General features: G+C 42.9%; 1 protein-coding gene across 1 annotated transcript in view; it reads right to left on the reverse strand.

Moving 5' to 3' along the window:
- LOC139543931 (leucine-rich repeat transmembrane neuronal protein 4-like) overlaps positions 1–13,894 on the reverse strand; it is a 126,347-nt gene extending 112,453 nt beyond the window's left edge. Inside the window, exon 1 of the mRNA XM_071350487.1 lies at positions 13,080–13,894. Coding sequence (XP_071206588.1) covers positions 13,080–13,083 — 4 coding nt within the window. The 5' untranslated portion in view covers positions 13,084–13,894. The remainder of the gene's footprint in view (positions 1–13,079) is intronic.
- Positions 13,895–14,338: the final 444 nt, after the last annotated feature.

The raw sequence follows: 14,338 nt of genomic DNA on the forward strand, positions 1-14,338 counted from the left end.
ACAATCAAAAATACAGTAGAAAAATCTATATACAGCATGTGCAAATGAGGTAGGATAAGAGAGGTAAGACAATAAATGGGCCATGGTGGCGAAGTAATTGCAATATAGCAATTAAACACTGGAATGGTAGGATGTACAGAAGATGAATGTGCAAGTAGAGATACTGTGGTGCAAAGGAGCAAGATAAATAAATAAATACAGTATGGGGATGAGGTAGATTGGATGGGCTAATTACAGATGAGCTATGTACAGGTGCAGTGATCTGTGAGCTGCTCTGACAGCTGGTGCTTAAAGCTAGTGAGGGAGGTAAGAGTCTCCAGCTTCAGAGATTTTTGCAGTTCGTTCCAGTCATTAGCAGCAGAGAACTGGAAGGAGAGGCGGCCAAAGGAGGAATTGGCTTTGGGCGTGACCAGTGAGATATACCTGCTGGGGCGTGTGCTACGGGTGGGTGCTGCTATGGTGACCAGTGAGCTGAGATAAGGCGTGGCTTTACCTAGCAGAGACTTGTAGATGACCTGGAGCCAGTGGGTTTGGCGACGAGTATGAAGTCATGGCCAGGCAAAGAGAGCGTACAGGTCGCAGTTGTGGGTAATATATGGGGCTTTGGTGACAAAACGGATGGCACTGTGATAAACTGCATCCAATTTGTTGAGTAGAGTGTTGGAGGCTATTTTATAGATGACATCGCCGAAGTTGAGGATCGGTAGGATGGTCAGTTTTACGAGGGTATGTTTGGCTGCATGAGTGAAGGATGCTTTGTTGCAAAATAGGAAGCCGATTCTAGATTTAATTGTGGATTGGAGATGCCTAATGTGAGTCTGGAAAGAGAGTTTACAGTCTAGCCAGACACCTAGGTATTTGTAGTTGTCCACATATTCTAAGTCAGAACCGTCCAGAGTAGTGATGCTGGACAGGCAGGCAGGTGCGGGCAGTGATCGGTTGAAGAGCATGCACTTAGTTTTACTTGCATTTAAGAGCAGTTGGAGGCCACGGAAGGAGAGTTGTATGGCATTGAAGCTCGACTGGAGGTTAGTTAACACAGTGTCCAAAGAATGGACAGAAGTATACAGTCAACTGTGTAGAGGTGGATCAGAGAATCACCAGCAGCGAGAGCGACATCATTGATGTATACAGAGAAGAGAGTCGACCCGAGAATTGAACCCTGTGGCACCCCCATAGAGACTGCAAGAGGTCCGGACAACAGGCCCTCCAATTTGACACACTGAACTATCAGAGAAGTAGTTGGTGAACCAGGCGAGGCAATCATTTGAGAAACCAAGGCTGTTGAGTCTGCCATTAAGAATGTGGTGATTGACAGAGTCGAAAGCCTTGGCCAGGTCGATGAATACGGCTGCACAGTAATGTCTCTTATCGATGACGGTTATGAACGTGGCTGAGGTACACCCATGACCAGCTCTGAAACCAGATTGCATAGCGGAAAAGGTATGGTGGGATTCGAAGTGGTCGGTAATCTGTTTGTTGACTTGGCTTTCGAAGACCTTAGAAAGGCAGGGTAGGATAGATATAGGTCTGTAGCAATTTGGGTCTAGAGTGTATCCCCCTTTGAAGAGGGGGATGACCGCGGCAGCTTTCCAATCTTTGGGGATCTCCGACAATATGAGAGGTTGAACAGGCAAGTAATAGGGGTTGCAACAATTTCAGCAGAACATTTTATAAAGAAAGCGTCCAGATTGTCTAGCCCGGCTGATTTGTAGGGGTCCAGGTTTTGCAGTTCTTTAAGAACATCAGCTATCTGGATTTGGGTGAAGGAGAAATGGGGAGGCTTGGGCGAGTTGCTGTGGGGAGTGCAGGGCTGTTGACCGGGGTAGGGGTAGCCAGGCGGAAAGCATAGCCAGCCGTAGAAAAATGCTAATTGAAATTCTCAATTATAGTGGATTTATCGGTGGTGACAGGGTTTCCTAGCCTCAGTGCAGTGGGCAGCTGGGAGGAGGTGCTCTTATTCTACATGGACCTTACAGTGTCCCAGAACTTTTTTGAGTTTGTGCTACATGATGCAAATTTCTGCTTGAAAAAGCTAGCCTTAGCTTTCCTAACTGCCTGTGTATATTTGTTCCTGACTTCCCTGAAAAGTTGCATATCACGGGAGCTGTTCGATGCTAATGCAGAACACCACAGGATGTTTTTGTGGTGGTCAAGGGCAGTCAGGTCTGGAGAGAACCCAGGGCTATATCTGTTCCTGGTTCAACATTTTTTGAAAGGGGCATGCTTATTTAAGATGGTGAGGAAGGCATTTTTAAAGAATGACCAGGCATCCTCTACTGACGGGATGAGGTCAATATCCTTCCAGGATACCCGGAACAGGTCGATTAGGAAGGCCTGCTCGCTGAAGTGTTTTAGGGTGATGAGGTGATGAGGGGTGGTCGTTTGACCGCAGACCCGTTACGGATGCAGGCAATGAGGCAGTGATCGCTGAGATCTTGGTTGAAAACAGCAGAGGTGTATTTGGAGGGCAAGTTGGTTAGGATGATATCTATGAGGGTGCCCGTGTTTGCGGATTTTGGGTTGTACCTGGTGGGTTCATTGATAATTTGTGAGAGATTGAGGGCATCAAGCTTAGATTGTAGGATGGCCGGGGTGTTAAGCATGTCCCAGTTTAGGTCACCTAGCAGCACTAGCTCTGAAGATAGATGGGGGGCAATCAATTCACATATGGTGTCCAGGGCACAGCTGGGGGCAGAGGGTGGTCAATAGCAAGCGGCAACGGTGAGAGACTTGTTTCTGGAAAGGTGGATTTTTAAAAGTAGAAGCTCAAATTGTTTGGGTACAGACCTGAATAGTAAGACAGAACTCTGCAGGCTATCTCTGCAATAGATTGCAACACCGCCCCCTTTGGCAGTTCTATCTTGTCTGAAAATGTTATAGTTAGGGATGGAAATTTCAGGGTTTTTGGTGGCCTTCCTGAGCCAGGATTCAGACACGGCTAGGACATCCGGGTTGGCAGAGTGTGCTAGGGCAGTGAATAAAACAAACTTAGGGAGGAGGCTTCTAATGTTAACATGCATGAAGGCTTTTACGGTTACAGAAGTCAGCAAATGATAGCGCCTGGGGAATGGGAGTGGAGCTAGGCACTGCAGGGCCTGGATTAACTTCCACATCACCAGAGGAACAGAGGAGGAGTAGGATAAGGGTACGGCTAAAGACTAAAATAACTGGTCTTCTAGTACTTTCAGAACAGAGAGTAAAAGGAGCAGATTTCTGGGCACGGTAGAATAGATTCAAGGCATAATGTACAGACAATGGTATGGAAGGATGTGGATACAGTGAGGGTAAACCTGTGCCTAGAGTGACGATGAAAGAGATATTGTCCCTAGAAACATAATTTAAACCAGGTGATGTCACCGCATGTGTGGTAGGTGGAACTAAAGTGTTAAATAAGGCGTATTGAGCATGGCTAGAGGCTCTACAGTGAAATAAGGCAATAAATACTAACCAAAACAGCAATGGACAAGGCATATTGACGTTAGCGATAGGCATGCGTAGCCAAGTGATCATAGGAGTCCTGTGAGTGGCTTCAGGCAGCTTGCGAGCCGGGGCTAGCAAGCTAACAGAAGGGCCTTGGAGGGACGTCGCGATGGAAGAAAGTCTGGTGTGGCCCCCTCGTGCTATTACATCGGCAGACAAATCAGCAGGGCTCCGTGTGGTAAACCAGGCCAAATGGCAAAATAGGTATAGTGGCCAAAGAATTTGTCCGGTGGGCCTCTTAAGCTAACAGTCTGATGTGCTCTGGACAGCTAGCAGGCCGCGGCTAGCATGCTAGCAGATGGGATTTCAGGGGACGAAGCGACGGCGAATCACGTGGGTGGTCCAGTCATGATGAGTCGTCGGGGGTCCAAGCCAGTTGTCAAAAAGAGGTATTGTAGCCCAAGTAGTGGCTGATGGACCTCTTTGGCTAGCCGGGAGATTGGCCTAGCAATTGGTTATTGCTTCGGGACAGTGACGTTAGCCAGGAGTGGCCACTCGAATAGCAGCTAGCTAGCTGCGGTGATCCAGGTGAAAAAAATAAAATACAAAAATACAAAATAAATAAATAAAGGTTCAGAGCTTGCGGGAGGAATCCGGAGATATGGAGAAAAATAAGTTTGAATTGCTCAGGTTTGAGTCGCGCTGTGCAGACTGGCGAGAGTTGTCCGTGCTAGAGGTGGCTGATGACCGCTAGATGACTAGTAGCTTGTAGATAGCTTGCTGGCTAGCATCTGTTGGGGTTCCGGTTCAGGTGACGAATCAGCAGGGCTCCGTATGGTGGGTATAGTGGCCAAAGAATTTGTCCGATGGGCCTCTTAAGCTAACAGTCCGATGTACTAGTAGCCAGTTAGCTGGTAGCCAGTTAGCTGGCTAGCTTTTGATGGGTTGAGTTAAGTATAAGTATAAAAATAGCAGATCCGTACCACATTGGGTGAGGCGGGATGCAGGAGAGTATATTCAGTCCGTAGATAGAAAGTGATATTAAAATATTAAATATACGTATATACGAAATATTTATACGAAAAAAAACAAACAAGGAAAAACAATGTTTACAAGGGACAGGAAGGGACAAGACAATTGTCAAGCCCTGACTTTAGTTATATTTTGTTTTCTTTATTTTTTGGTTAGGTCAGGGTGTGACAAGGGTGGTTTGTTTAGTTTTTTTATTGTCTAGAATTTTTGTTTATCTATGGGGATTTTGTATGGTCTAGGGGTATGTAGGTTTATGGTGGCCTGAGTCGGTTCCCAATCAGAGACAGCTGTTTCTCGTTGTCTCTGATTGGGGAGCCTATTTAGGTTGCCATTTCCATGTTGGTTTTGTAGGTAGTTGTTTTCTGTTTTGTGTTGCTGCACCTTACAGGACTGTTTCGTTTTCGTTTCACTCTCTTTGTTAATTTGTTTAGGGTATCTGTTCTAAATAAAATAACATGAACAATTACCACGCTGCGCTTTGGTCTGATGACTACTCTTCATCAGACGACGAACGTTAAAACAATAACACACGTCCGACTGCTATGCCATCTTGGAAGACATGGTTCAGGTCTATATTTGCAGAAGGAATGTCCCAATGAGAGTTAAGTGCAATAAAGTTTTTACCTTTTAACTCTCAAGCTACCAACATATTTTACATACATAGATTTTGATCCCAATAATAAACAATTGAAAAAAGCAACATTCATTTACATTTACATTTAAGTCATTTAGCAGACGCTCTTATCCAGAGCGACTTACAAATTGGTGCATTCACCTTATGACATCCAGTGGAACAGCCACTTTACAATAGTGCATCTAAATCTTTTAAGGGGGGGGGGGGGGGGGGTGAGAAGGATTACTTTATCCTAGGTATTCCTTAAAGAGGTGGGGTTTCAGGTGTCTCCGGAAGGTGGTGATTGACTCCGCTGTCCTGGCGTCGTGAGGGAGTTTGTTCCACCATTGGGGGGCCAGAGCCCCCCAATGGTCATAGCAAAATATCAACGTATTTCTTATCATCATTATTAGACATGTAATTAATGTTATCTAAAATAAAAGGTGTAATTAAGTCTGCTATTGTCTGCAGGACAATAACCTAAAACCTAAGGCCAAATATACACTGGAGTTGCTTACCAAGACAACATTGACTATTCTTGAGTTGCCTAGTTACAGTTTGACCTAAATCGGCTTAAATCTATGGCAAAACTTAAATGGCTGTCAAGGAATAATCAACAACCAACACGGCAGAGCTCAAAGAATTAAAAAAATAATAACGTGCAAATGTTCTACAATCCAGGTGTGCAAAGTTCTTAGAGAGTAGACCGAGAGACTCACAGCTGTAAATGCTGCCAAAGTTGTTTCTAAGATTTACTGACTCAGGGGTGTGAATACTTACACATACACATTCAAGAGTTTCTTTATTTTGACAATTTTCTACATTGTAGAATAATAGTGAAGACATCAAAACTATGAAATAATACATATGGAATCATGTAGTAACCAAAAAAGTGTTAAAAAAATCTTATATTTTATATTTGAGATTCTTCAAAGTAGCCACCGATTCCTTTGATGACATCTTTGCACACTCTTGGCATTCTCTCAAACAGCTTCATGAGGTAGTCACCTGGAATGCATTTCAATTAACAGGTGTGCCTTAAGTTCATTTGTGACCCGTTTCAGGAAACTAGGCGTATGTCGCGGGTCACTACTTCACACGAGCCACTTGAATGTAAACTTTTTTTATATTTATCAAAATGTGTTTTTTGGCATAATTGCCTTCTGGAATATGTGACCTTTCATGTGCCTTAATACCAAACTTGTATGCCATCTGTAAATATCACGCCTGCTTCCGCTCTCCCTCTCTGGCGCTTGAGGGCGCCAGACTGCTGATCTTTACGCACACTTCTCCCCTTCATTACGCGCACCTGCGCCTCATTGGACCCACCTGAAATCCATTATTATTTGATTCCCTCCCCTTTATCTATCTGTTTCCTCTGTGTGTTCCCCATGTCTGCATTTGCAATTACTTTGTCCCCTTTCCAGACGCTGTTCCTGTCCTGTTTCATGTCCGTAATTTATTAAATGTTCTCCCTGTACCTGCTTCCTGTCTCCAGCGTCGATCCTTACAGAATGCAGCCACCAAAATTGGAAGCATCAGGGAGGCCTCGTTTTCTGTTGGTGACGTCAGGTCCGGGTGCCGTCATCGATGGAACCGGGGGTGCCCCAGCTAGCTCGTCTGGATTCCATGCCCTAGCTGGCTCTAGGTTTTTCTTTCCCCGGTGGGCTCGGCAGGCGCCCACCCCATGCTTCAGCTGGCAATCGGGCTCCCACGCTTCAACCGGTTCATCAGGCTCCCACGTCTCAGCGGGATCATCAGGCTTTCACGCCTAAACCAGATCGTCAGGGTCCCACACCTCAGCCGGTTCGCCAGGCTCCCATGCCTCTGCGGTTTGTTGGGTTTCTACGCCCCAGCCGGCTTATCCAGCGCCCATGCCTCGGCCGGCCAGTCAGGCTCACCCAGGTGGGGTGGCGCCACTAGAGGGGGGTGGTACTGTCACGCCTGCTCCCGCTCTCCCTCTCTGGCACTCAAGGGCGCCAGACTGCCTATCTTTACGCACACTTGTCTCCTTCGTTACTCGCACCTGCGCCTCATTGGACCCACCTGAAATCCATTATTATTTGATTCCCTCCCCTTTATCTATCTGTTTCCTCTGTGTGTTCCCCATGTCTGCATTGGTCATTACTTTGTCCCCTTTCCAGACGCTGTTCCTATCCTGTTTCATGTCCGTAATTTATTAAATGTTCTCCCTGTACCTGCTTCCTGTCTCCAGCGTCAATCCTTAAAATAAATACGAATGTAATTGTTAAATTACGAGCCTAGTTGGTTTAGCCACAGAAAAAGTCAGCAACCTTCTCGCTAGGCATGATTGGCTGAGATAATGAGTGGGCTGACAATGCTGAGAAGAGTTCGGATTGGTCTGCCATATAGCACACTTCTATCTATTTGAGCTGGTTAGTATGTGTAGGTAATCATGTCTAACGCAGCTTTTAAAAACCTATATTGCTTAGTAGAACTACATAAGTGTTGCTCTATAGTTTTTGGAGGACCGAGTTTTGAAATCAGTCGAATAATATAATGATAGCCAAGGAGATGGCGAAAACAACTGGCTCCGGGTTAAATCTTTAAACTAAGGGCAACCATGGCAGGGAGAAGCATCCAACCATGATGTATACGGATAAGAATCTTGCTAGCTGCATTTTCAGATATAACACATTTCAAATAGTCATTTTCATTTCAAGTTAAAGTGTACGGTTGGCTCGCTATCTAACGGTACGTGTATGATCTTATTATAAGTATCTCAGTCATTTGCTTGGCTAGTTATAGCCTAATGTTAGCTAGCTAACATTGAACCCGGTTGGTTAGCTACCTGCAGATTCATGCAGGGTAGAAATGTCATGAGTTGAGATTATGGTTTATTGTTTAGCTAGCTGTCTTAGCAAAAAACTACAGTATGCAAGTATCCATTTCAATAGAATGTCACTGCAACAACTGTTAGCCAGTTACCTTGGGTGCTTGACTGCTGTTAGGAGAGAACGGTCGGATCAACCCTTAAAGAGATTGGTGAAGCTAAAGCTTAAGAAGGTGTGTACGATGCTGAATGGGTGTACTGTACAGTAGACAAAGATTAGCTCTCCTGTAGGTACCAAAACATTCAAATACCATTTTCTCAAAAGTGAGGTTACAAGTTAATCAACTTTCAAAGCAGAATTACTTTCCAATTGTTCCTCAAATGCAGTGTATGATATAAAAGCTCTGTATCCCTGCTTTTATCCAATGTAAAAAACACAATTTCAAATTTTGCTACATAAGACCGAATTAATGCGGTCGGTCACATTTGTGGAATTTCTTTCCTTAATGCTTTTGAGCCAATCAGTTGTGACGTGACAAGGTAGGGGTGGTATACAGAAGATAGCCCTATTTGGTAAAAGACCAAGTCCATATTATGGCAAGAAAAGCTCAAATAAGCAAAGAGAAACGACAGCCCATCATTACTTTAAGACATGAAGGTCATTCAGTTTGGAAAATTGCAGTCACAAAAACCATCAAGCGCTATGCCGAAACTGGCTCTCATGAGGACTGCCATAGGAAAAGAAGACCCAGAGTTACCTCTGCTGCAGAGGGTAAGTCGTTATTAGAGTTAACTGAACCTCAGAAATTGCAGCCCAAATAAATGCTTCACAGAGTTCAAGTAACATACACATCTCAACATCAACTGTTCAGAGGAGACTGTGTGAATCAGGCCTTCATAGTCAAATTGCTGCAAAGAAACCACTACTAAAGGACACCAATAAGAAGAGACCTGATTGGGCCAAGAAACACGAGCAATGGATATTAGACCATTGGAAATCTGTCCTTTGGTCTGATGAGTCCAAATTTGAGATTTTTGGTTCCAAATGCTGTGTGTTTGTGAGACGCAGAGTAGGTGATGAATGATCTCTACATGTGTTGTTCACACCGTGAAGCATGGAGGAGGAGGTGTGATGGTGTGGGGGTGCTTTGCTGGTGACAGTGTCTGTGATTTATTTAGAATTCAAGGTACACTTAACTAGCATGGCTACCACAGCAATCTGCAGCGATACGAAATCCCATCTGGTTTGCGCTTAGTGGGACTATTAATTGTTTTTCAACAGGATAATGACCCAAAACACACCCCCAGGCAGCGTGAGGGCTATTTGACTAAGGAGAGTGATGGAGTGCTGCATCAGATGATCTGGCCTCCACAATCACCCGACCTCAACCCAATTGAGATGGTCTGGGATGAGTTGGACCGCAGAGCGAAGGAAAAGCAGCCAACAAGTGCTCAGCATATGTGGGAACTCCTTCAATAATGTTGGAAAAGCATTCCTCATGAAGCTGGTTGAAAGAATGCATAGAGTGTGCAAAGCTGTCATCAAGGCAAAGGGTGGCTACTTTGAAGAATCTCAAATATAAAATATATTTTGATTTGTTTAACACTTTTTAGGTTACAACATGATTCCATATGTGTTATTTCACAGTTTTGAGGTCCTCACTATTATTCTACAAGTTAGAAAATAGTCAAAATAAAGCTTCCAAACCTTTGACTGGTATGTAAATGAGATATTTCTGTATTTAATTTTCAATACATTTGCAAAAATTTCAAAAAACATGTTTTCACTTTGTCATTATGGGGTAGATAGGTGAGAACAAAATCTATTTAATACATTTTGAATTCAGGATGTAACAAAATATGGAATAAATCAATGGGTATGAAAACTTTCTGAAGTAAATCACTGTTACAAAAAAATATATATAAGTTGGTGCTGAGGCAATGATGACTAATGTGGATTAAAACTATTTTGGGCACATAGTCTTTTCCATTCAACCTGTTGGCACAGAAGCTCATATTGCTATATGGCTTGTGGGCTTTGTATTTGCAGAAACAAGACCACATTGCAGTGCATGGCAGTGTGCGTACCTCATCAGTTTATGGGCCATGAAGCCCTGCGTCATGCGCCACATGATGCAGCTAACAAATGGCATCAGAGGAGTCAGGGGTTTAACTGCCAATGGTCAGTGAGATGACTGAGGGAGCAATTTTTAAGTAATCAACAACGGTAATGTGATTACAAGACCAAAGTTTATGGATGACAAAGGTGCGTTGGAATACAAGTGAGTAGTTTTGCTTGTTACCTAAGGAAGAGAGAAAAAGCACAATTAATGCAATCCACCCTGCATGATGGTCATAAGCAATTCAAGGGCTCAAGCTATGGCTACCGTATATAGCCTAAAGGCTGTTGCAAAACTGTGACTAAATAATAAATAGTCATATTTATCCTTATTCATGTGTGATTTTTTTTGTTGCAGAATTAGTTATTTCAGACCAATTTTGCATTAAAAGCTTGGGGGCAGAATTTTTATGTTTGGAAAAATAACGTTCCCAATGTAAGCTGCCTATTTCTCAGGCCCAGATGCTAGAATATGCATATAATTGACAGATTAAGATAGAAAACACTCAAAATATTGTCTGTGAGTATAACAGACCTGAAAGTTGTAGCTCAACATTTTCTTTATCTCTTTTATTGAATAGTTTACCGTCCGGTTGAAATATTATCGATTATTTATGTTAAAAACAACCTGAGGATTGATTATAAAAAACGTTTGACACGTTTCTACGAACTTTACGGATACTATTTGGAATTTTCGTCTGCCCTTCATGCCGCTCGAGCCTGTGGATTTCTGAACATAACGTGCCAACCAAATGGAGGTTTTTGGATATAAAAATAATCTTTATTGAACAAAAGGAACATTTATTGTGTAACTGGGAGTCTGGTGAGTGCAAACATCCGAAGATCATCAAAGGTAAGCGATTAATTGTATTGCTTTTCTGACTTTCGTGACCAATCTACATTGCTGCTAGCTGTTCGTAATGTTTTGTCTAGTGATCGATAAACTCACAAACACTTGGATTGCTTTCGCTGTAAAGCATATTTTCAAAATCTGACACGACAGGTGGATTAACAACAAGCTAAGCTGTGTTTTGGTATATTGCACTTGTGATTTCATGAAATTAAATATTTTTAGTAATTTTTGGGGAATTTGGCGCTCTGCAATTCAGCGGATGTTTACGAAAATGATCCCGTTAAAGGGATCTGTGCGCCAAGAGCACAATTAATGCAATCCACCCTGCATGATGGTCATAAGCAATTCAAGTGCTCAAGCTATCGTTACAGTAGCCTAAAGTTAGTTATTTCAGACCAATTTTGCATTAAACAACAGCGACGTCATGTCCATAGGGGGCACAGGGGCACGTGCCCCTCAGATTTGTTATTGTTTTTTTAATAGTACTAGCCACCTAGCAATTTCATGAAGTTGGCTTTAGCTAGCCTAGATAAGTTCCCAATATCCCAATCTCATAACTAGCTACCAAGAAGCCATGTCAGGCTATCAATCAAGTTAGAGTAGCTAGTTTGTCTAACTATCTTAGCTGGCATGCCTGCTGGCAAGGTTCGTATACTTTAGAAAAGCAAGCAATAACTAAATATAGGCCTACTGAATAAGACTCACATTCCTTTAAATCTTCTACCAAGATTTTAGCAGGGATGCAGAGAAGTCTTATTTTTTTTTTTTTTAAGAACCACCAGTCAGTATACAGACAAATCAAGAGGTATGATTAGATATGCAGAAAATTACACATATTTTTTTTTACATAGATTTAAACATAATGAGTATGGCTCTAGATTGCAGGAAAAATCTGTTTAAGGTTGTTTTTAAATGTCAAAATTCTCAAATGTAGCCCTTTTCCAGACCACCCCCCAGTCATCCTAACGTAATTCGTGCCCCCTCAGATTTTTGTGGTGCATAATGTCCCTGGTAAACAATGTATCGATGCAGTGCAGTAGCCTGATAAATCATACCACCTTAAAAAATAATGGCACAGCATAGCCAGTGCATTTGGCCATCTGTGTAAGAGTTCAATAATGGCTGTGGATAAATGAACTGCTAACAAAAACACACTGATGATTTCAAACACCAGGGGGGAAGCTATTAAAAAATCTAACCACATCCGTAGGCTTGCCCCTCATCACACACGCACGCGAGCACGCACCTACACACACACACACACACACACTTGAGCGAACATGCTCACACTATTTAATGCTGAAATTTGCAGGCTGTTCGTGCTCCAAATTGCATTCATCAAGCCCCTTGTAGATGCTAGGTCAAATAACAAAAATGATCCACAATCATCTCTCAATGACCAAACAGCAAGAGAGCGCATAACAGACTGTCTTCAAGGCTAAACAAGGAGCAGGTGCACACACCGCTAGCCTTCTGATTTATGATATAGCAAAATAAAATATGAATCGATCTTATTAGCACAATGTATCTGCGTAATTAATCTGGATGTAATCTACTCATGAAACTCAAATGGTCTGTTCTCAGTTAATGTTGGACATACCACTGACACTTCTAGATCACGAAATGAAGAAAACATAACCATGAATGGGCTTTCGATAATTATGCAGGACCACGCTTTGTAAAGTTGACTTGCATCCAACATATGCCATAATTAGCATTCCAGTCCCAGTCAATGATCCGAATTTGCTTCATAAACCAGGTAAGAAGAAATATGATGCTCCAAACCATATAGCTAACGAACGGATGCATTAGACTATAGAGATTTTTGTTAACCGAACAGTTATTCAGATGCAATCTCTGGCAAAGCTTGAACGGCATATTGGCGTATTTGATATGTGTCCAATTGTTAATCTCACACAGGCATTCATCGCCTGTAGTACAACAGTAAAATAAAAAAATAACCACATTGCAGCTCTGCGACTCTTTTTGGCATATCCAGACTAAATTCATAGGGACAAGAGCGTGCTGAACGAGTTTAATAACAGATACAAAATAACAATGCTTTGGGAAATCTCATAGTTGCAATACACAATTTTTATCTGAACATACTAGATCTTTATGCACTCAGACACAGTAAGTCTGCTGGCATGTTGGGAGCGAATTTGAGGGAAAAGACGCAGCTTACCTTACTCTCGTTTCCACTACATGGAGCAGATATGATACATTTACAGGCACATATACTTACACATATCAGCTTATCTGTCAGCTCCTGTCCACAGGTTTTAAAGCCTTACAGCGCGCGACAGCTGAGTCCGCATGACACGCGCTCTCATCAGACGGTACGGTTCTAGTCCAGGACCCCAGTCGCTTCGCGCAGCCGCCGATTCCAACGCGCACCTGCCCGTCGCTGCCCCCGGAATATAAGCGAGTCAGATGGGTATCCGTGTGTCAAGCATGTAGTTTCACCATGGAACATGTCTCCCGATCTAGTTTTGTACCATATCCATGCACATAATTCCCGCGTAAAATCGTGGTGTCCAATATTAACAGCGCGTCTGAGAAACGATGCCACATCCAAGTCATATATCACAATCCAAAATAAGCGTGATAGCAAAGTTTAAAGATTCCAGTCGAAACGTTCTCATCACCCTCCATCCATCCATTATGGCATGATGCACAAACAACGATTTCCCCAAGAGGCTGTGTGAATATCAGCAGATTTCCCCAGTAAAAAGCGAGTCAAAATGTTTATAGTAAGACTGACAGGGAATTCACATTCCCCCCGAAAGAAGCTTACCCTGATCACAGGAGAATTCGAAGGGTCTGTGGTAGTTTTACTCGGTAAGCAAACCAAAATCATGCAGGATGAGCATTCCCCCTTTCACCCCTATTCTCTCCTCAATTCCAGAAGCGCATAAGTGTAAACGTTTGAGTAGTTAACATCACGTCTGCATGTATCACGGCAACTTTGTCAGGAAGAATCGGAATGCCCTCTTCTGGCGAGAGAGCGCCCCCCGAATAAACATATTTTCCTTCGCTCTCCCTCAGCATACAGTGCAAGTCTTTGTAGGTTGTGTGTTGAAAGTAGAAAAAAATAATGACAGAGAGAAAGGGATATTATCTGATGCTGACCAGTCACACGCTATTTCACGATAGGCTATTGCAATTTGCAAACTACATGTAGTTGTTGCAGTTTTCATTTGGTTTGATTGTGCCATTTAAGATTTGTTTATGGTAGCCTAATGCAAAAGAGAAAATGCAATCAGGGGCGTCATGCACCCCAAAAATCTGAGGGGTACAAAACATGAGGATGGCTGGTGAGTGGTCCAGATGGGGGATAGGCCCCAATCCATACTTTTGAGAATTTTTTTTTTTCAAACACCTGAAACAGCGTTTTCCTGCAATCTAGATCCATAATAATTATGCTTTCTAACAAAAAAAAAATATGTATATTTTTCTGCATATCTAAGCATACCTCCTGAGCTGTCTGGATCCTCCTGACTA

The sequence above is a fragment of the Salvelinus alpinus genome, chromosome 18 (genome assembly GCF_045679555.1).
Source record: "Salvelinus alpinus chromosome 18, SLU_Salpinus.1, whole genome shotgun sequence".
In the NCBI taxonomy this organism is placed as follows: Eukaryota; Metazoa; Chordata; class Actinopteri; order Salmoniformes; family Salmonidae; genus Salvelinus; species Salvelinus alpinus.